The 20,004-nt window shown below is 50.1% G+C and overlaps 1 protein-coding gene across 3 annotated transcripts in view; it reads left to right on the top strand.

Annotated features, from left to right (window-relative positions):
* The first annotated feature begins 15,470 nt into the window (after positions 1-15,470).
* Positions 15,471-20,004, top strand: part of FAM3A (FAM3 metabolism regulating signaling molecule A) — an 8,916-nt gene continuing 4,382 nt past the window's right edge. Inside the window, exons 1-3 of one of the 3 annotated variants that reach the window (XM_032265312.1) lie at positions 15,471-16,038; positions 18,118-18,231; positions 19,141-19,164. In XM_032265312.1, the coding sequence (XP_032121203.1) occupies positions 16,026-16,038; positions 18,118-18,231; positions 19,141-19,164 (151 nt within the window). In that variant the 5' untranslated portion in view covers positions 15,471-16,025. Of the gene's footprint in view, positions 16,039-18,117; positions 18,232-19,140; positions 19,165-20,004 lie in introns of those variants that run through there. The other 2 variants (XM_032265311.1, XM_032265313.1) reach the window with 2 other exon arrangements.

Here is a 20,004-nt window from a genome sequence, read left to right as displayed (position 1 = left end):
CTCCTGTCCCCTCGTCATTTGCTTCCCACTCCCAAAGTCACCGGGGTGCTTCCTCTGTGGCCTTCCCACCTTGGGCTCAATTCTGATTCTGACCCCATGTCCAGCCATGACTGTGCCTGGTGTCAGCCACCTCCTGAGTCTCCCTCTACTGCACGCATGTTGTCATTGTGAGACCAGCTTCCAGGCAGAGGGCAGGAGTAACCTAGTGCCACACACTGGGCAGCTCAGCAGAGGCCAGAGTGCAAGATCAAGTGCTCCCGCCAGGGGCCCAAAGGGAGGGTCCTTCCTGCCCTCCAGCTCCTTGGGGGTCCAGGCGTCCTGGGCTGGTGGTCGCCTCACTCTATTCTGCCTCTCTCTTCATGGTGTGGCTTCTCCTCTATGTCCAGCAAGATCCTCCTTACTCAAGTAATGACATCTGCAGACCCCCCTATTTCCAAATAAGGTCACATCAGGAGATGCATTGGGGGGCCCCTGTTGAGCCCCTACCCTGCCCCCACACAGACAGTAGCCCCTGGGGGTTTCCATGTAGCATTTGTCCTGCCAGGGAGATGGCAAGACCACACACTATGGTCCCTGCACTTGTGGCCTGGGTTCTAGGAGGTGAGGCCAGCAGGGAAAAAAATGGCCAGAAAACGCCAGGGAGGAGTGTTCACTTCCTGCTCCTGTCCTCTGCACGGGGAGTGCTTCTCTGACTTTTGGGAGGAAGGAGGTTACCAAGTTCACCTGGACCCTAGATGGGGAAGGAAGGAGCTGAATGGGGGCCAGGGACAGGTCACAAGCTCTTAGGGGCTCTGTGCTCATAGGATTGGAGGCCATGCTTTAGCCACAGGGGCAGTGGGTTTGGTCCTCTGTCCTGGTGCCTGTGGCCTCCAGAAGGGGCCATAGCAAGGCCGAGAGATGGGTTGGACTGGGGGCTGACAGGGTGTGGCAACGCTAAGCGGTGTAGACTCCAGGACAGGGTGCAACACCAAAGTGAGGCCGGGCATGGTGGCTTACGCCTATAATCTCACCACTTTGGGAGGCCAAGGTGGGCAGATCACTTGATGCCAGGTGTTTGAGACCAGCCTGGCCAACATGACAAAATCCCATCTCTACAAAAAAAAATACAAAATTTAGCTGGGCGTGGTGGCAGGCGCCTGTGCTCCCAGCTACTCGGGAGGCTGAGGCAGGAAAATTGCTTGAACCTGGGAGGCAGAGGTTGCAGTAAGAGCCGAGATGGCGCCATTGCACCCCAGCCTGGGCGACAGAGCAAGACTCCGTCTCACAAAAAAAAAAAAAAGTCATGAAAGGCCAGGTGAGGAGAGTCACCTGTTCCCTCGGTTCTTATGGGAGAGGCATTTGGATCCAGGTAAGGACATTCAACTGTCACCTCAGCTCTGGCTGCCTTTGAGTCCAGGTGTGGTCACCTGAGATCTAGTTGTTTCTACTAGGGTAGAAGCCAGAGGTCCCCGATGAGGACCATCCACTGGCAGCTGAACTCATCAGGCAACTGTCCCTTCAACTCTGAGTCCCTACTTGATGGAGGCAGGAGGTCCCAGGTGATGACAGTAAACAGGCACACGAACTGGCATCTGACGATGCAGTCCTGGGTCCACAAGGGGAGAGAATGAGAGATCAGGCCAGGGCATTCCACTGTCACCTCAGTTGCGGGTGCCTACACTGAAACAGAGACATAAGCCCGAGAAAATACACAACACAAGCTGTACCCTAAACAAGAAGCCCATGAGCCCAGATCCACCCTGGGCCATTCCACAGGGTGACTCACATGGCCTCCCTGACCCCTGCCAACCAGTTCAAGACTGTAGCCCTGTTTTCCACCCTTCTCTCTCTGCCTGTAATGCCAAAGAATCAATTTGCTTTTTCTTTTTTTTCTTTTTTCTTTTTTTTTTTTTTTTTTTTTTTGCAACAGAGTCTTATTCTGTTTCCCAAGCTGGAGTGCAGTGGCGCAATCTCGGCTCACTGCAACCTCCGCCTCCCGGGTTCAAGCTATTCTCCTGCCTCAGCCTCCCAGGTAGCTGGGATTACAAGCACCTGCCACCATGCCCAGCTAATATTTGTATTTTTAGTAGAGACAGGGTTTCACCATGTTGGTCAGGCTGCTCTCTATCTCTTGACCTCCTGATCCACCTGCCTCAGCTTCCCAAAGTGCTGGCATTACAGGCAGGACCCACCATGCCCGGCCACAATTTACCCTTAGGTGCACTCTGGTGCGTCTTCAGAGGCCCTGGATCAGTGTGTCATCTCTCAAGGGTTCACCCCATGCGGGAGTGGGCAGGAGCTGGAAAGGGCCCTCCTGCCGGACTCCTGACACTCACAGTGCACTCAGAGCTTCACCTCCCACCTGAAGGGGTCTTCAGGTTGACCTGGGCAGTGGTGGCTGTTGCATTGTCTGCACTGAGGAGCAGAAAAGGAGAAGGAGAGGCACAAATGGGGCAGGGCTTCTTCAGTCTTTCTTATTTTCTTTTTTTTTTAAAGACAGGATTTCACCATGTTGGCCAGGCTGGTCTTGAACTCCTAACCTCAGGTGATCTGCCTGCCTCGGCCTCCCAAAGTGTTGGGATTACAGGCGTGAGCCACCGCGCCCGGCCAATCTTTCTTATTTTCTAGGCTCACCACCGCCCTTTCCCCATGAGAAGCACCCGGAAGGGATTGTCCTTCCTGTACTGCAGGAGAAGCTAAGAAACTCAGCTCTGAGGCACGACCAGACTAGCCCAGGACCACATCCAGACACACAGGGCCAAAGCTGGGGTCCCTGAGAAGGTCTCTTACCTCCTAGAGCTTCAGTGCTTGTCCCTGCTAGAACACTTCAGGGAAGCTTTGAGCAAAGAAGAAGCAGACTGAACTCTGGCTTTCTGTAAGGACGGTGAGAATCTACGGTTGGGCACAGTGGCTCATGAGAGGCCGAAGTTGCAGGTTGCTAGAGCCCAGGAGTTGGAGACCAGCAGGGCAATATGGCAAAACCCTGTCTCTACAATAATACAAAAATCACCGGGGCATGTTGGCGCACGCCTGTAGTCCCAGCTATTCAGGAAACTGAGGTGGGAAGATCACTTGAGCCCGGGAGGCAGAGTGAGCCATGCAGGGAGCCATGATCACACCATTGCACTCCAGCCTGGGCCACACGGCAAGACCCTGTCTCAAATATATATAACTGCAAGGCCAATTTTTCAGCGAAAACTAAGACCCCATGATATAAATAAACCTCCAAGTTGCCTTTTACCTGAGACCTTTGCCCACCTGAACTTTTCCTTGACAACTTTATAAAGCGAAGGGGGCAGACGGGGTGCGGTGGCTCAGGTCTGTAATTCCAGCACTTTGGGAGGCTGAAGTGGGCGGATCACCTGAGGTCAGGAAGTTGAGACTAGCCTGACCAACATGGAGAAACCCTGTCTCTACTAAAAATACAAAAATTAAATGAGCGTGGCAGTACATGCCTGTAATCCCAGCTACTTGGGAAGTGAGGCAGGAGAATCGCTTGAACCTGGGAGATGGAGTTTGCAGCGAGCTGAAATCATGCCATTGCACTCCAACCTGGGCAACAAGAGCGAAACTCCTTCTCAAAAAAAAAAAAAAAAAAAGCGACAGAAATCAAATCTTTTTTTTTTTCTTTTTTTTTTAATACCCATTGCTCCCTCGTAACAGAAATCAATTCTTGAGGCCCCCAACTTGCTGCCCCATTATACTGAAAGTAAACACAGAATTGCCAATGAGCCAGGGTTCAAATTCCCCAGGGTTGACCATGGAACCTTAAGCCCTTCACTTGGTGTAAGGGGGTCCTGGATGGGCAGTTTCCCAATGCAGATGGCTCTGCCAGGCTGGCAGAACCCAGTACAAACCGTCTCAGGATAGAGTCCTTCCTCCTCCAAGTACTTTTTAAGGCATCAGGGTGAGTACATGATCAGAGATAACCCGGGTGTACCAGTAAGCAACATTGCAAGAGAAACAACAAGCAATAGCGACAGATCCGTGCAGTCTTCAGACATCATAAAACAACCGTACTTACCAGATCTAGCGAAATAATAAGTCATGATGGGACAGCAGCAAAGAACAGGAAACTGTACAAAGTGATGTCGCCAACTTATTCTGCCTGGTAAAACAAACCCAATAGAATATCTGAAAATGAAAAGTACCAGCATCCAGGCTGGATGCGGTGGCTCATGCCTGTAATCTCAGCACTTTGGGAGGGATCAAGTAGATGGATTGCTTGAACCCAGGAGTTTGAGGCCAGCCTGGGCAACAGGGCAAGACCCCATGACTACAGAAAATAGAAAAATTAGCCAGGTGTGGTGGCAAGCACCTGTAGTCCCATCTCCTCAGGAGGCTGAGGTGGGAGGATAGCTTGAGCCCAGGAGGCAGAGGTTGCAGTGAGCCAAGATCGAGCCACTACACTCCAGCCTGAGTGACACAATGAGACCCTGTCTCAAAAAAAATGTAAAATATGAGCTTGTAAGTTTAAAAGTAGATGGACTGGTTTAGTGGCAAATTACGAAACCTCAAAGAGAGAATGCGGGAACCAAAAACTGGCTCAAAGGAACGTACTCAGAATACAACCCAGAGAGACAAGTTCACGGAAGACACTGAAGACAGAGGAAGAAGCCGCAAGGAGAATGAGAAGGTGCATTTAACTGGTTTCACAGAAAGAGAAGAGAGAAAGAGACAGAGGCAAAACTTGAAAATATAATGGTTGCTGGCTAGGCGTTGTGGCTTACACCTCTAATCCCAGCACTTTGGGAGGCAAAGTCAGGAGGATCACTTGAGGTCAGGAGTTCGAGACCAGCCTGGCCAACATGGTGAAACCCCATCTCTACTAAAAATACAAAAATTAGCTGGGTGTGGTGGCACAAGCCTATAATCCCAGCTACTCAGGAGGCTGAGGTAGGAGAATCACTTGAACCTGGGAGGCAGAGGTTGTAGTGAGCTGAGATCACACCGCTGCACTCTAGGCTGGGCAACAGAGCAAGACTCCGTCTCAAAAAAATAAATAAATAAGATATACTGGTTGGCAATTTTCCAGATTTAGCAAAAGATACTAACTCACTGATTCCAGAGGATTACTAATCCCAAGCAGAATAAATAAAAAGAAACCAATGACTAGAAATATAATAGTGAAAATGATAGAAAACCAAGAACAGAGAAAGTGGCCAGATTATCTCCAAAAAGTGAGAGGTGGATTGATAACCAACTTCCAAACTGCAGCAGTGGAAGTCAAGAAACACTGAAAAGATATTTTCAGTGCACTGAAGGGGAATAACTGCCAATCTACAATTCTGCTCTTAATAAAAATATTTTTTTGGCCAGGCACAGTGGCTCATGCCTGTAATCCCAGCACTTTGGGAGGCTGAGGCACACAGATTGCCTGAGATCAGGAATTTGAGACCAATCTGGCCAACATGGTGAAACCCCATCTTTACTAAAAATACAAAAAAATTAGCCAGGCTTGGTGGCAGGTGCCTATAATACCAGCTACTCGGGAGGCTGAGGCAGGGGAATTGCTTGAACCTGGGAGGCAGAGGTTGCAGTGAGCCGAGATCACACTACTGCACTCCAGCCTGGGCAACAGAGTGAGACTCAAATATATATATATATATATCTCGTTCAAGTATGATGGTGAAGGGCAAATAAAAGCAGAGAATTTGCCACCAGCATTTTCTCACCAAAAAGTGTGTGCCTCAAGCAGAAGAAACTCAGTACTAGATGGAACAATCTGAAATGCAAGACAGGATAACGAGCTAAAGAGGTCAAAGTGCAGTTCATCTAAGTAGACATTGGCTGTTTGTAAACAGTTTTATGGGAACCCAACCACACCCATTTGCTTACATATTGTCTGCAGTGGCAGAGTTGACTGGTTCCAGGACCCCCAGGGGTACCAAAATCCATACCAAAATCCATAGATGCCCAAGTCTCTGATATAAAATGGCACACATATAACCTATGCATGTCCTCCCGTATACTTTTTTTTTTCAGTCGGAGTCTCTCTCTGTCGCCCAGGCTGGAGTGCAGTGCTACGGTCTTGGCTCACTGTAACTTCCATCTCCCAGGTTCAAGCGATTCTCCTGCCTCAGCCTCCCGAGTAGCTGGGATTACAGGCACAGCCCACTATGCCCAGCTAATTTTTTGTATTTTTAGTAGAGACAAGATTTCACTATGTTGGCCAGGCTGGTTTTGAACTCCTGACCTCGTGATCCACCCGCCTCGACCTCCCAAAGTGCTGGGATTATAAGCATGAGCCACCGCACCTGGCCCCTCCTGTACACTTAAAAATTTTTATTTATTTATTTAGTTTTATAGAGATGGGATCTTGCCATGTTGCCAAGGCTGGTCTTGAACTCCTGAGCTGAAGCAACCCTCCTGCCTCAGCCTCCCAAAGTGCAGGATTACAGATGACAGCCACCACACCCGTCCCTCTCATATACTTGAAATCATCTTGGCCGGGCGCGGTGGCTTATGCCTGTAATCCTAGCACTTTGGGAGGCCGAGGTGGGTGGATCACCTGAGGCCAGGAGTTCAAGACCAGCCTGGCCATCATGGTGAAACCCCATCTTTATTAAAAAAAAAAAAAAGAAGAAGAAATCATCTTATCATCTCTAGGTAACATATAGTACCTAATACAATGTAAATACTATGTAAATAGCTGTTTCACTGTATCACTTTTTTTTTTTTCTTTTTTTGAGACAGTCCAGCTCTGTCGCCCAGGCTGGAGTACAGTGCTCACTGCAACCTTCACCTCCCAGGTTCAAGCAATTCTCGTGCCTCAGCCACCTAAAAAACTGGAATTATAAATATGCACTACCACACCCGGCTAATTTTTATATTTTTAGTAGAGACAGGGTTTCACCATGTTGGCCGAGCTGGTCTTGAACTCCTGACCTCAAGTGATGTGCCCTCATTGGTCTTCCAAAGTGCTGAGATTACAAGCATGAGCCACTGCACCCAGCCAGCATTGTTATTTTTTATTGGATTTTTTTCAAATATTTTCTATTTGAGATTGATTGAATCCGAGGATGTGAAACCTGCAGATACGAAGGGCTGACCGTGGTAATGACAGACTTGTGCAGCCTACAGAGCTGAGGATATTTACTACCTGACCTTTATGGGAAATGTTTGCTTAAACAATATGCTTCTGAATGACCAGTAAGTCAACGAAGAAATTAAGAAGGAAATTGAAAACTTTTTTCAAACAATTCTGAATAGCACTGTACACAGCAAATGTCTGGGGTCTTTCTGATTTTGGTTCTTTTTTCAGATGTTCAGCCTCAAGGAGCTTTCTGGTGAGAGAATGAGACAAGATCTATCTTTTAGCCGGGCACGTTGGTTCATGCCTATAATCCCAGCACTTTAGAAGGCTGCCCGAGGCGGGCGGGATCACTTGAAGTCAGGAATTCAAGACCAGCCTGGTCAACATGGTGAGACCCTGCCTCTACTAAAAATACAAAAATTAGCTGGGCATGGTGGTGGCGCGCCTGTAATCCCAGCTACTCAGGAGTCTGAGGCAGGAGAATGGCTTGAACCCAGGAGGCGAGGTTGCAGTGAGCTGAGATCATGCCGCTGCACTCCAGTCTGGGTGAGAGAGCAAGACTCCCATGTTTCAAAAAAAAAAACAAAAGAAAGAAAAGAAAAAAGAAAAGCTTTCGCAATTAACCACTTTCCTGCTCGCTGCCAGTGCTCATTTATTTTTACATAAACACGCTCTTTGAGGCTGAAGCAAATCTGACTGCTTTTCAGTGTGAAAATAACATATATAAAAACTGTACTTGGAGTTATTTGTAAACAGAACTAACATCAAAATCATCTATTTTGGGAAAATCTGATTCCACAGATGGATCTTTGGTTAACAACTGCTGGAGAACAATGTTAACGTCATGCATAGGAATGCTACATTTTCTAGGATTTGACATTTTCAGTGATTCAGAATTACTATTTTTTGTAAATGGAAATTCCACTGCTAAAAGCAGAATGCTCTAAATAGAATGATGTCTTTTGTTTCCAAAGTCACTACACGGTAGAGCGATGCAAAAATAATAAAAAAGACATATTTCATTGCAAAGTTATCTCGGGGTAAAGACTGCAGCCACAAGTACCACCAGGGTATTCTCAGGGCAAAGGTACCAGCAACCTGCTTGTTGGTTCAAAGGTCCAGCACCTTCTCTCTGGAGCCCAAGAATGACTTGAGGACAAGGAAGCCATGTTTCTGATCAACTCCAGGCTGAAGCTCCAGGTCTGAGGAAAGAACAAGGTGCATATAAGTGGAACCCATGTCTTGGAGGACATCAGAAAAGGAACTTCCAAGACCTTTCTTATACGACCTAACTGTTCAGGTTAGCTCATCATCATTTTAGTCTTCCTAGTGGAGCTGCGCTTTTTTTTTTTTTTTTTTTTTTTTTGAGACAGAGTTTTGCTCTCTTTGCCCAGGCTGGAGTGCAATGGCGCGATCTCGGCTCACCGCAACCTCCGCCTCCTGGGTTCAGGCAATTCTCCTGCCTCAGCCTCCCCAGCAGCTGGGATTACAGGCACGCGCCACCATGCCCAGCTAATTTTTTGTATTTTTAGTCGAGACGGGTTTTCACCATGTTGACCAGGATGGTCTCGATCCCTTGACTTCGTGATCCACCCGCCTCGGCCTCCCAAAGTGCTGGGATTACAGGCGTGAGCCACCGCGCCCAGCAGAGCTGCGCTTTTTTTAACCTTTACTATGATTCATGCCTTTCGGTGGGTCTAGCTGGGCACAAGGAAATAAGCCCCGAGAATTTGCTCTTATAACTAGGTTTTGCCCAACCTTGTATGGCAGTTTGCCCAATGCTGGATTTCTAGCCCAAGGCACCATCATTCAAAAAGCCAAATTTATCAGCATCCTTGAAGGAATTTTCTTGCCAGATACACCCCACTGAGGGAATCTTCCATGAAAAGCTTGCTGGGTTTGGATAATTTTTATTTTTTTATTATTTATTATTATTATTATTATTTTGAGACAGAGTCTTGCTCTGTTGCCAGTCACCAGGGCTGGAGTGCAGTGGCGCGACCTTGGCTCACTGCAACCTCCGCCTCCCAGGTTCAAGCAATTCTGCCTCAGCCTCCCGAGTGGCTGGGACTACAGGCGCGCCACCACACCCAGCTAATTTTTGTATTTTTAATAGAGATGGGGTTTCACCATGTTGGCCGGGGTGGTCTCGATCTCTTGACATCATGATCTGCCTGCCTCAGCCTACCAAAGTCCTGGGATTACAGGAATACCAATATTTATTATTTCTTATTTATTTATTTATTTATTTATTTTTGAGACAGTCTTGCTCTGTCGCCAGGCTAGAGTGTAATGGTGCGATCTCAGCTCACTGCAACCTCCGCTTCCCAGGCTCAAGTAATTCACCTGCCTCAGCCTCGCAAGCAGCTGGGACAACAGATGTGCGCCACCACGCCCAGCTAAGTTTTGTATTTTTAGTAGAGATGGGGTTTCACCATATTGGCCAGGATGGTCTCAAACTCCTGACCTTGTGATCCACCTGCTTCAGCCTCCCAGTGCTGGGAATACAAGCATGAGCCACCACGCCCGGCCTATTTTTTTTTTTTTTTTAACATGGAGTCTTGCTCTTGTTGCCCAGGCTGGAGTGCAGTGGCACAATCTTGGCTCACTGCAGCCTCTGCCTCCTGGGTCCAAGTGATTCTCCTGCCTCAGCCTCCTGACTAGCTGGGATTACAGGTGCCCACCACCATACCAGCTAATTTTTGTATTTTTAGTAGAGATGGGGTTTCACCATGTTGGCCAGGCTGGTCTCAAACTCCTGACTTCATAATCTGCCCGCCTCGGCCTCCCAAAGTGCTGGGATTACAGGCGTGAGCCACCGCACCCAGCCCGTATTTTATTTTTTTGAGACAGGGTCTTGCTCTGCTTCCCAGGCTGGAGTGCCAGTGGTTTGATCACAGCTCACTGCAGCCTTGACCTCCTGGGCTCAAGTGATCTTCCCACTTCAGCCTCCCAAGTATCTGGGACCACAGGTGTGCACCACATGCTGCCAATTTTTGTATTTTTGGTAGAGATGAGGTATCTCTATGTTGTCCAGGCTGGTCTCTAACTCCTGGACTCAAGTGATACTCCTGCCTGGGCCTTCCAAAGTGCTAGGATTACAGGCCTGAGCCACCAAGCCCAGCCTGGGTGGTCTTTTAGCTGTACCTTAAACAACTTTAGCACATGTGGATTAAGACACTAGGAGCCAGGCAGGCGCACTGGCTCACGCCTATAATCCCAGCACTTTGGGAGGCTGAGGCAGGCAGATGATGTGAGGTCAGGAGTTCGAGACCAGCCTGACCAACTATGGAGAGACCACATCTCTACCAAAAATACCAAAAAAATTAGCTGGGCGTGGTGGCACATACCTGTAATGTCAGCTACTTGGGAGGCTGAGGCAAGAGAATTGCTTGAACCCAGGAGGCTGAGGTTGCAGTGAACCGAGATCGCACCATTGAACTCCAGCCTAGGCAGCAGATCAAGACCCTGTCTCAAAAAAAAAAAAAAAAAAAAAAAAAGACACTGGAAGCCAATGAGACATGGCAGTTAATGCCAGGTGCAGTGACTCACGCCTGTAATCCCAGCACTTTGGGAGGCCAAGGCGCGTGAATTATTTGAGGCCAGGAGTTCAAGACTAGCCTGGCCAACATGGTGAAACCTCATCTCTACTAAAAATACAGAAATTAGCCTGGCAGTAGTGGCGTGCACCTATAATCCCAGCTACTCATGAGCCTGAGGCAGGAGAATCGCTTAAGCCTGGGAGGCAGAGGTTGCAGTGAGCTGAGATTGCGCTACTGCACTCCAGTCTGGGCAACAGAGTGAGACCCTCTCTTCAAAAAAGAAAAAAAAATGAGACATGGCAGTTCAGGGATGGCTGTGTGTCAGGTCAGGTTTCTGCTGTGGAGTCTAGCTGCCTTTATTTATTCGTATTTTTCTTTTTTATAGACAGGGTCTCTTTGTTGCCCAGGCTGGTCTCAAGTTCCTGGCTTGAAGCGATCGTCCTGCCTCAGCCTTGCAAAGTGCTAGGATTACAGGTGTGACTCACTGTGCCCACCTTAGCTGCCCTTTCTCAGATGATCAGAGCTGCACCTCGGAGGCGCTGCCCAGCAGTCCCCAGTTGAGCAGCCTGTAGTTGCCTCACTTATTGCCAGTTGTTGAGCATGAACTCCGTGCCACTGATGACTGTGCTCCTCTCTGTCCACAGCTGTCTTCTGTTCCCACAACAAGCATTCTCCATATTTGCACATCTTATATTCTGTGTTCTGTGTAGGTGGCTCATTCAGAGCCCTTCTCAAGTCACTGCTGAAAAGTATCAAGCAGTCACTGTTAATTGATGCTTCTATTAATTGCAGTGAACCGAGATCGCACCATTGCACCCTAGCCTAGGCAGCAGATCAAGACCCTGTCTCAAAAAAAAAAAAAAAAAAAAAAAAAAAAAACACTAGAAGCCAATGAGACATGGCAGTTAATGGCCAGGTGCAGTGACTCACGCTTGTAATCCCAGCACTTTGGGAGGCCAAGGCACGTGGATTATTTGAGGCCAGGAGTGCTCCTCTCTTGGTGGAAATGAAATATGTATTGATTGCTGGGCATGGTGGCTCAGGCCTGCAATCCTAGCACTTTGGGAGGCCAAGGCAGGTGGATCACCGGAGGTCAGGAGTTCGAGATCAGCCTAGCCAACATAGTGAAACCCCATCTCTACTAAAAATACAAAAAAATTAGGCCCCTGCAGTTCCAGCTACACGGGAGGCCAAGGGATGAGAATCACTTAAACCCAGGAGGGAGGGGTTGCAGTGAGCCAAGATCGTGCCACTGCACTCCAGCCTGGGCAACAGAGTGAGACTCTTTCAAAAAAATAGGTAGATAGATAGATAGATAGATAGATAGATGATAGAATTTTAAAAAGAACTCTTTATATTTCTATGGACATATATACGTGCCCATAAAAGTAATACACACACATGGACACGCACACAAAGATAGTAGTGATGCTTGCACAACATTGTGAATGTAACTGATGCCACAGGATCATATACTTAAAATGATTTGCATGGCAAATGTTATGTTATATATGTATGTCTTACCCCAATACAAAAGTACATCTATAAATATATAGTAGTATTTGGGAGCACTCCTTTCTGTATAGAGGTTATCCCATGGTGTGTCTGTAACTTGCCCTCAGGAGGCTTGCCATCCCCTTGGCCATGGCAATGAAAGGTGCTCTCCTTTCGGAGAGCTCAGTCTCTGGCGGAGGCTTCTCTAGGGCTGTTGGGCCCCACAGGGTCGTGGGGTGTCCTTTATGCTGTGCTGAGGTGCAGGATCTGAGAAGTAAAGAGACAGGACACTGATGAACTGGTGAAGAGCATCTGGACTCTGGAGGCCATGCCACCTGTGAGCGGAGATCAGCGAGGCCCAGAATGCCCAAGAGCATCTGTATTTATTAGGTGCAAGCAGGGGGCAGGGTCATAAGTGAGGTCATCATCTATAGGCTTAGTGATAGGGCATACATAATCACGTGAGTCACAAGCGAGGGGGCCATCCTATTATGTCACCTGGGCAGAGAGGTGGGCCGTGCGCAGTAGGGGGCCATGCCGTGGGCAGTAGTAGAGGGTCGTGTACAGAAAAGGGGTCCACCCGCATTAGGTCACCGAGGCAAGGAGGTGGGCTGTGTGCAACAGGTGTCATGCACAACACTTCTTATCTGGAGGCTGGAGACTTCAAGGGGTTTCTAATAGAAGGATACTGTAAGCCAATGCAGTGGGAGCTGACAGACTTGTGCTCTTCTCTAAGATATTTATGGGAGGATGATTTGAGCCAGCACAGAAGTGAGAAAAGACTGACAGGGTGTACAGCTGCCGTGACTGGTCACACCAAGGGGGTTCTTCTCCCTTGGTTACTTCCAGGATCTCAGGCCTGAGGCCGACTTTCCACAGGAACTGGATGCAAGGTGCTACAACTCCTTTATCAGGAGGAGAGGCTCTTGCTCCAAGCCTGCCATACGGCGTTTGCCCTTTCAGGCAGGGACGCCACCGCCTGGGTCTTTGGTTCTCGTCCTGGTCTGGCTGTTTTCCCATGTACTGCTTGTGTTCTGTGACTGCTCTAGGCATTCCTCCTACTACAAACTACGATATGGTTGTGTGGAAGGATTCTATAAATCAGCACTGAATGTGTCAGTACAGCTCCGACTACAATGCCAAATGATTATATAGAAAGATTATATGGAACTAAGTATGCTAGATATAAGTATTAAGTATGATTATATAAGCTAGATATATGTAAGCAGTAAGTTATACTTCAGGCACTAATTCTATAAACTAATATATGATTACATATAAAGGATTATATAAAGGAAACAGCTGAGTAATAACACTATAAATTAAGATATTCTTCAGGCGCTAATTGTGCCTGGGGTCTGGGCAGTTCTCCTTCCTCGGAGCCCATGGGGGGGTGTCATCCTCAGCTTCAGCTCTCTGTTTTTGTTTCTATCTTTTATGCATTCTCCCCGGCAGGTGCCACTCCCGGCTTTAAGTGTGTGTATACCTTGGATTTTTCCTTCTTCAGAACAAGGCTTCAAAAATACCCAGGGTGTCCTTCTAACAGTAAGTGCAGAGATGTCTGCTACAGGATTGCCCATCCCCATTTTGTGATATCTGCTATTTGAGAACTGCTGAAGCTGCCCTGATCTATGAGGACTGACCTGGAAGAACAGATGACAGTGAGTGTCCTCCAGGACTTCGGCCTGGATGGTGAGAGAAAACCGTGAGCTCTACCTACCATGCTGGCCAGACCCCCACAGGAATCAAAACCATCCCAGAGAAAATAAGGGATTTTTGCAAGGCTGCCCGGGGAGGCACGGAAGACCTGGAACTGTATCCCAGGCCTCTGGTCCATCACCCACGTGGTGTCCCCAGAGAAGGAAGAGTTGTCTCTGGACACTCAGGGAGACTCATTAAAACAACCTTTCATAATTGCCTGCTCTGAGCAACATGTAAACATTGTCCTTGAAGAACCACTGGCATGGCAGCCCCCCAGGGCCTGGCTGGCAGCTCAAGGGTGTGAGTAACCTGGCGCTTCTTTGACTACCCCCCCACCAGGAGGTCATGGAGACCAAGATTCGGTACTATAATTACTTGAGAAGCTGTCAAATTCCATGACAAAACCCAAACGCAAAGCCCTGGCCCCAGCAGCAGGCAGCTGAAAAGGGATTACCTTGACCCTGTTGCATACTCCAGTATAGAAACTGCTGGATTCTAATCAGGGCTCTGCCATCCCTGACTGTACAAACTTACCCTATATTTTGCACTGTTTCCTTGAGGGTAGGAGATTCCCTCAAGTTGGGTCAAGGGGCAGGGAGGTTTCCGTGGTTCTCATTCGGCCCTGCTGCTGCCCCCTCCAGACAGATGGATCAGCTGTCAGGGTGGCCCCGGCCATGCCAGAGCAGTAGGTGGTCAGGGCACACTTGGGGCAGCCGAAGGGCAAAAGGGACGGGAGCTTGACCCGGGTTCTGATGGACAGACGGAGCCCGGGAAGGGTATGGGGGCAGCATACGGGCAAACGCAGAGGGGAGAGAGCCAGGCAGCCAGGCAGAATTGGGGAAAGGCGAAAGGCCATCCCAGGTTCACATAGTTGGCTGGGTGCCGGGCACCGTTTGGAGCCGCAGGGAAAGCCAAGAACCGCTCTTTCCAGAGCCTTCTTTTTTCCTATTGTTAGGGAATTCATGACATCGCATTTGTTTTCAAGTGAAAATAAGAGTTGCGTTTTTATTTCATTTGTTTTCAAGGGAAAATAAGAGTTGTGTAGGACGCGAAAGTCACGTGGCTTGAAATCTGAACCTGAGCGGCCTCAAAATAAATTCTGGTTTGCTGTGAAAGCCTCGGGTTATAGCGCTAGACTCCTTCCTCCAATGAACCCGGAACGTTTTTAGGGTGGGGTGTGGCGTAAACACCACAGCTTGAACAGGTCTGTGGGGAACGGATGACAGATCAGGCAAGCGGAGCAAGCAAAAGTTTTCAAGGATGTCGAAACAGCGTTTCAAACGCCCCATCTCATTATAAACTAATACGAGAGACAGCAGGAACGCGCTTCTGGACAGAAAACAGACGAGCCCAGAAGCTCACTCAGGATCCTGCGGTCTTCCCTGTATGCGCGTCTGTACCTCCCTTGCCTTTACAAGGTGCATGGATCAACTTTGGAACAGGTTCTAATTCTGCCCCAGATGGAACTGCGTCTTCCCACGCCTTACACCTGATCTCAGGTCGCAAGCAGAGACCAAGCCCTCCAATCATAGTACGCAGTGCTCTCTCCCAACCCAGAGGCCGAGGGGAGACTTCCGGGGCGGTACCGACTCGGGCCCCTCCCACTTGGCGGCGGGCAGGCTCAGCATGAACGTACTACAGAGGTGGGGCCGGCGAAGGATCCAGGGGCGGGGCAGGTTCAGGCCCCTCCCATCGGCGGCCGGCTCGAGCTGTAGAGTTGGGCCTGGAGACAGGCCTGCGCGGAGACCTACGGCGCGGTCGCTGCCAGGGGCGGGGGCGGGGCCGACGGGCTGTGGCCCCGCCCTTGGCCGCCATTGCCGAGCCTGCCTGGGCGCCCTGCGCAGCGCCTTGGCCTCCTTTTCCCGGGCGGAGTGAGTCGGCAGTCCTGACAGGGAACCTTCCTGACCGAGCTCACGTCTCCCCACGGCCAGAGAAGTCTCCGGCCCGGCCCGCATCGCCAGCCCCCAGGCCCGGAGGAACGGCCCGAGCCCAGGAGAACCACTTCTACGTCCCAGCCCCGGAGGCTCCTGTGGGCAAGATCGTGAGCCAACGGGTTCCTGAAGCCCCTCCCGGCCAGGCAGGGTTTCCCCCACCGTTTCCGAGGAGCCCTGCCTGGCCGGGCGGCTAGATGAACATATCGTAGCACCGATCGCGCCCGCCCCCAGCGGGGGTCCCGCACAGGCTTGCCTCTGACCCCCACCCAAACCTGTTCTTCCGCTTTCCCCCCAAACAGTGCACCTGCCGGCGGTCCCAACCCAGCGGGAGAAGTGGACATGAGGTTGGCAGGTGGGTGGCTTCCACAGCGAACGGGAGGGAGTTGAAAAGGGCACCTGGTTGTAGGCCCACGGTCCCGACATCTGTGTCTGGAGACGCCCGGGTGGACCATTGGGTTTGGTTTTGGAAATTGGGGACTCTGCACAAACACTCATTCCTTGACCTTAACTAAATCCTTTCACCTCTGAGGACATTAGCTCCTCAAGCTGTGACATGAGGATTAGTATAGTCAGCATCTCCCAACGCAGATAGCAGACCAGCTGCTTTTTGGAAAATGAGTGGTGACAGAAGACTCGGGGAGTCCAGGTGGAGAGTCATGGTCTTATATGGGAAGTGACAAAAGTGGCTGTGGGCTTCTATGTAAACCCGATGACACCCCCGCTGTCACCTGGACAAAGATGAAGATCCTTGGCGAGGGATAAATTGGGATAGGGTAGAGAGTAGAACTCAGGAACTGGACTTCAGACTTGCTAAGGTGGCAGCTTTATGGACATATCCAACTGGAGCTGGCCAGTGAGGAACCAGCTGGCAGGGAGTGGTTTCAAGAGAGGTCAGGGCTGGAACTAGAAAATAGGAAGTCATTGACACATGGTGTTTAATTAAAGAGCTGGGAGTAGATGACATCATCGAAAAAGCCACTACAGGCCAGGCACAGTAGCGCATGCCTGTAATCCCAGCACTTTGGGAGTCCAAGGCGGGTGGATCACTTAAAGTCAGGAGTTCGAGACCAGCCTGGCCAACGTGGTGAATCCCCATCTCTACTAAATAATAGAAAAAAATTAGCCGGGCATCGTGGCAGGTACCTGTAATCCCAGCTACCCAGGAGGCTGAGGTTGCAGTGAGCCAAGATCGTGCCACTGCACACTCCAGCCTGGGCAACAGAGTGAGACTGTCTCAAAAAAATAAAAAGACACAGCCAGACATGGTGGTTCACACCTTTAATCCCAACACTTTGGGAAGCCGAGGCGGGTGGATCACCTAAGATCAGAAGTTAAAGACCAGCCTGGCCAACATGGTGAAATCCCATCTCTACTAAAAATACAAAAATTAGCCAGGTATGATGGCATGCACCTGTAATCCCAGCTACTTGTGAGACTGAGGCAGGAGAATCGCTTGAACCCAGGAGGCAGAGGTTGCAGTGAGCCGAGATTGCACCATTGCACTCCAGCCTGGGTGACAAGAGCGAGACTCCGTCTCAAAAATAAAAAGTAAAAAGACACTACAGGTAGGGACCAGAAGGCAGCCTGGGACGGAAGCCTGAGAAAGTCCAATTTTTAAGGGAAGGGTAGAGGAAGACAATCTAAGGAGAATGAGGAGTGTCCAGAGAGCGTGCTGTTCTGGAAGCCAACAGAGAAGTGAATCCATCAGGAGGACATGGGTAACCTACTGAGAGGCCAAGGAAGTTCAGTGCTGACAGGTGACCAGCGGTGGTGACACCGCAAAAATCAGCAGCCTTGACAACAGGCTGATTTGGTGGGGTGGCGGAGGCCAGGCCAGGCTGGAGTAGGGTGGTAGGGAGTAGGAGGTGAGATGATGGAGTGAGTATAGATGACTTTGGGGCAGGCAGTTGACAGGGAAGAGGAAGGTTAGGGAGAGAGGATGGGGGGTGTGGTTTTGAAGAAGAGTGTTTTCTTCCTACACATTGGAGATGTTGAAAATACAGGAGAAAGAGTAAGGTAGAGAAAGTGATCACTATTACAAGAAATCAGAGAAGGCCGGGGAGCTTGCAGCCCAAGTCCCAGCAGGTAAAGGGACTGCTTTTAAAAGGGAATAGGGACCCTTCTCTCTTAGAACAGGAGGAAAGCAGGGGCAGGAAGTTGAGGGGGTTCCTTGAAGAAGGCTGGAGCCCTTCTTGAGCAGAGAGTTCTGGAAGGCCCCCTCCCAGACATGCCAGGGAGAACCAAAGCCAGCAGCCTTAGGATTTGAACTCAGTTTCCTCCTCCCTGTCAGGGAGCTCTTCTCCCTCTCAGGCCTGGTGGAAGGTGACTTCTTTCCAAGTAGCAGGGGAGACCCAGTCATGCAAGGCTGTGGGGTCATTCTGGAGTTCACCGTGTCTGAGGCGAGCCTGCCCTGTGTCTGTCCTGCCTTCAGGCCCTGTCCGCATTGTGGCCCTAGTCGTCACTGTGGGTCTCACATGGATCGTCGTCAGCATCCTCCTGGGTGGGCCTGGCACGGGCTTTCCTCGAATCCAGCAACTCTTCACCAGTGAGTGTGGGACCCTGCCTTGTCCTTCTCTGGAGGCCACCAAAGTGGCCACCTGGGCCTGTGGTTGAGGCTCAGGGTTGGGGGTTGACGGGTTCTCTGTCTCCTCCCTGGCAGGCTACCTTTAACTGTCCCCAGTCTGTCTCCTGGCATCAGGCACAGCCTCCCCCACCACCTGATTGCTTCATCTAGGAAAGTCAATACCTGGTCACTAGAATTTTGTGCCCAACTGGAGTCAGTGGGGCCAGAGTGAGGGGCAGGGAGCTTCCTCTTAACATGGGGAGTGATGCCCTGGTTGCTCCCTGCAGGCTCTGAGATGGGGAGGGGATTCTACAACTTGTTGGCTGGTAATAGGGCACCTAAGTACTTTTTTGTTTCTTTGTTTGAGACAGAGTCTCACTGTGTCGTCCAGGCTGGAGTACAGTGGTGCGATCTTGGCTCACTGCAACCTCCACCTCCCTGGTTGAAGCATTTCTAGTGTGTCAGTCTCCTAAGTAGCTGGGACTACAGGTGCACACTACCAAACCTGGCTAATTTTTTTTTTTTTTTTTTTGGGGGGTAGAGATGGGGTTTCACCATGTTGCCCAGACTGGTCTCAAACTGCTGGGCTCAAGCAATCCACCCACCTCAGCCTCCCAAAGTGCTGGGATTACAGGCATGAGCCACTACGCCCGGCCAGGTCATCTAAGTACTTTTTATAATTCCGTTTCACCCTGTTCCTGGAGCAGTGAGTTTTGCATCTGAACATGACTTAGATTTGAGCAGGAAGCATGCCAAGGTCAGCCTGCTTAGCCCCCAGCCCCTGAGCCTGACTGCCCCTCCATCTACACTTCGTGGTGTAAGGAGGGCCACGCCGTCCTGCTGCAGGCCCTGGGAGGCTCCACACTAATCGAAACCACTTTGTATCCACAGGCCCAGGGAGCTCGGTGACTGTAGGTAAGGCCCCTGTCACCTCCCTACTCCTCCCCTTTGTGACAACCCTGCCTGCCCCGGTCCTCCAGGGTTTCTGTCATCTATTCCTCCCCAAACCAGCTCTCACGGTTGGTCCACGGGGTCTGCTTGCCACTGTAAACCTATAAAACAAGTTACCTCCCACCAGAATACGATGGTGGGCAGGCCTAGGATAGATACTACCACTCCAAAAGGGCAACTTGGAAGGAAAAAAGAGGTCACCAGTCCCAATCAGGTCTCAAGCCCAGCAGGGCAAAATTCATTTGGTTTTAAGGCCTGAGGGGAATCCTCTGTGGCCTGCGATTCTTTCCTCTGGGCCTGCTGGAATGACCCCATGCTCTGAAACGGGAGCCAGCCCCACCCTCGTGCGTTCTCTGGCCTTAGAATCAGCCTTCCCTTCACCTCTGTGCCTTTCAGTCCAGGTCAGCAGTGTTTCTGTGGGTGTGAGATTCTCAAGAGCCTTGTTGGCCTCTTGTGCAAGTCATAGGGGTCCAAGCTGTAAAATCAGACTGTTCCCTAGACAACCCCATCTTCATCGCAGGCTTCTGCTGAAAGGGGTGAGTGGACGCACAGGTCACATACCTCAGCTCGAGCAAACGCTTGGCCAGTCACACGCTTCCTGTTCTCTCCAGAGGAGAATTTTCCACATCTTCACTTTCTGGCTCTTTTGTGCTTAACAGTTTCTTCCTTGTGTCTCTCTTACATTTGCTAGCAGCAGCAAGGAGAGATCAGGCTATGCTGTCAACACTGTGCTTAGCCATCTCCTCAGCTGTGTACCCAGGTTCAGAACTCGCACTCACACATACCCCTTTCCACAAAACACTA

Source organism: Sapajus apella, unplaced genomic scaffold (assembly GCF_009761245.1).
Source record: "Sapajus apella isolate SASKATOON/1434 unplaced genomic scaffold, GSC_monkey_1.0 scaffold149, whole genome shotgun sequence".
Taxonomy (NCBI): domain Eukaryota; kingdom Metazoa; phylum Chordata; class Mammalia; order Primates; family Cebidae; genus Sapajus; species Sapajus apella.
Note: the sequence above shows the minus strand (reverse complement) of the source record. Positions and strands in the feature narration are given on the sequence as shown.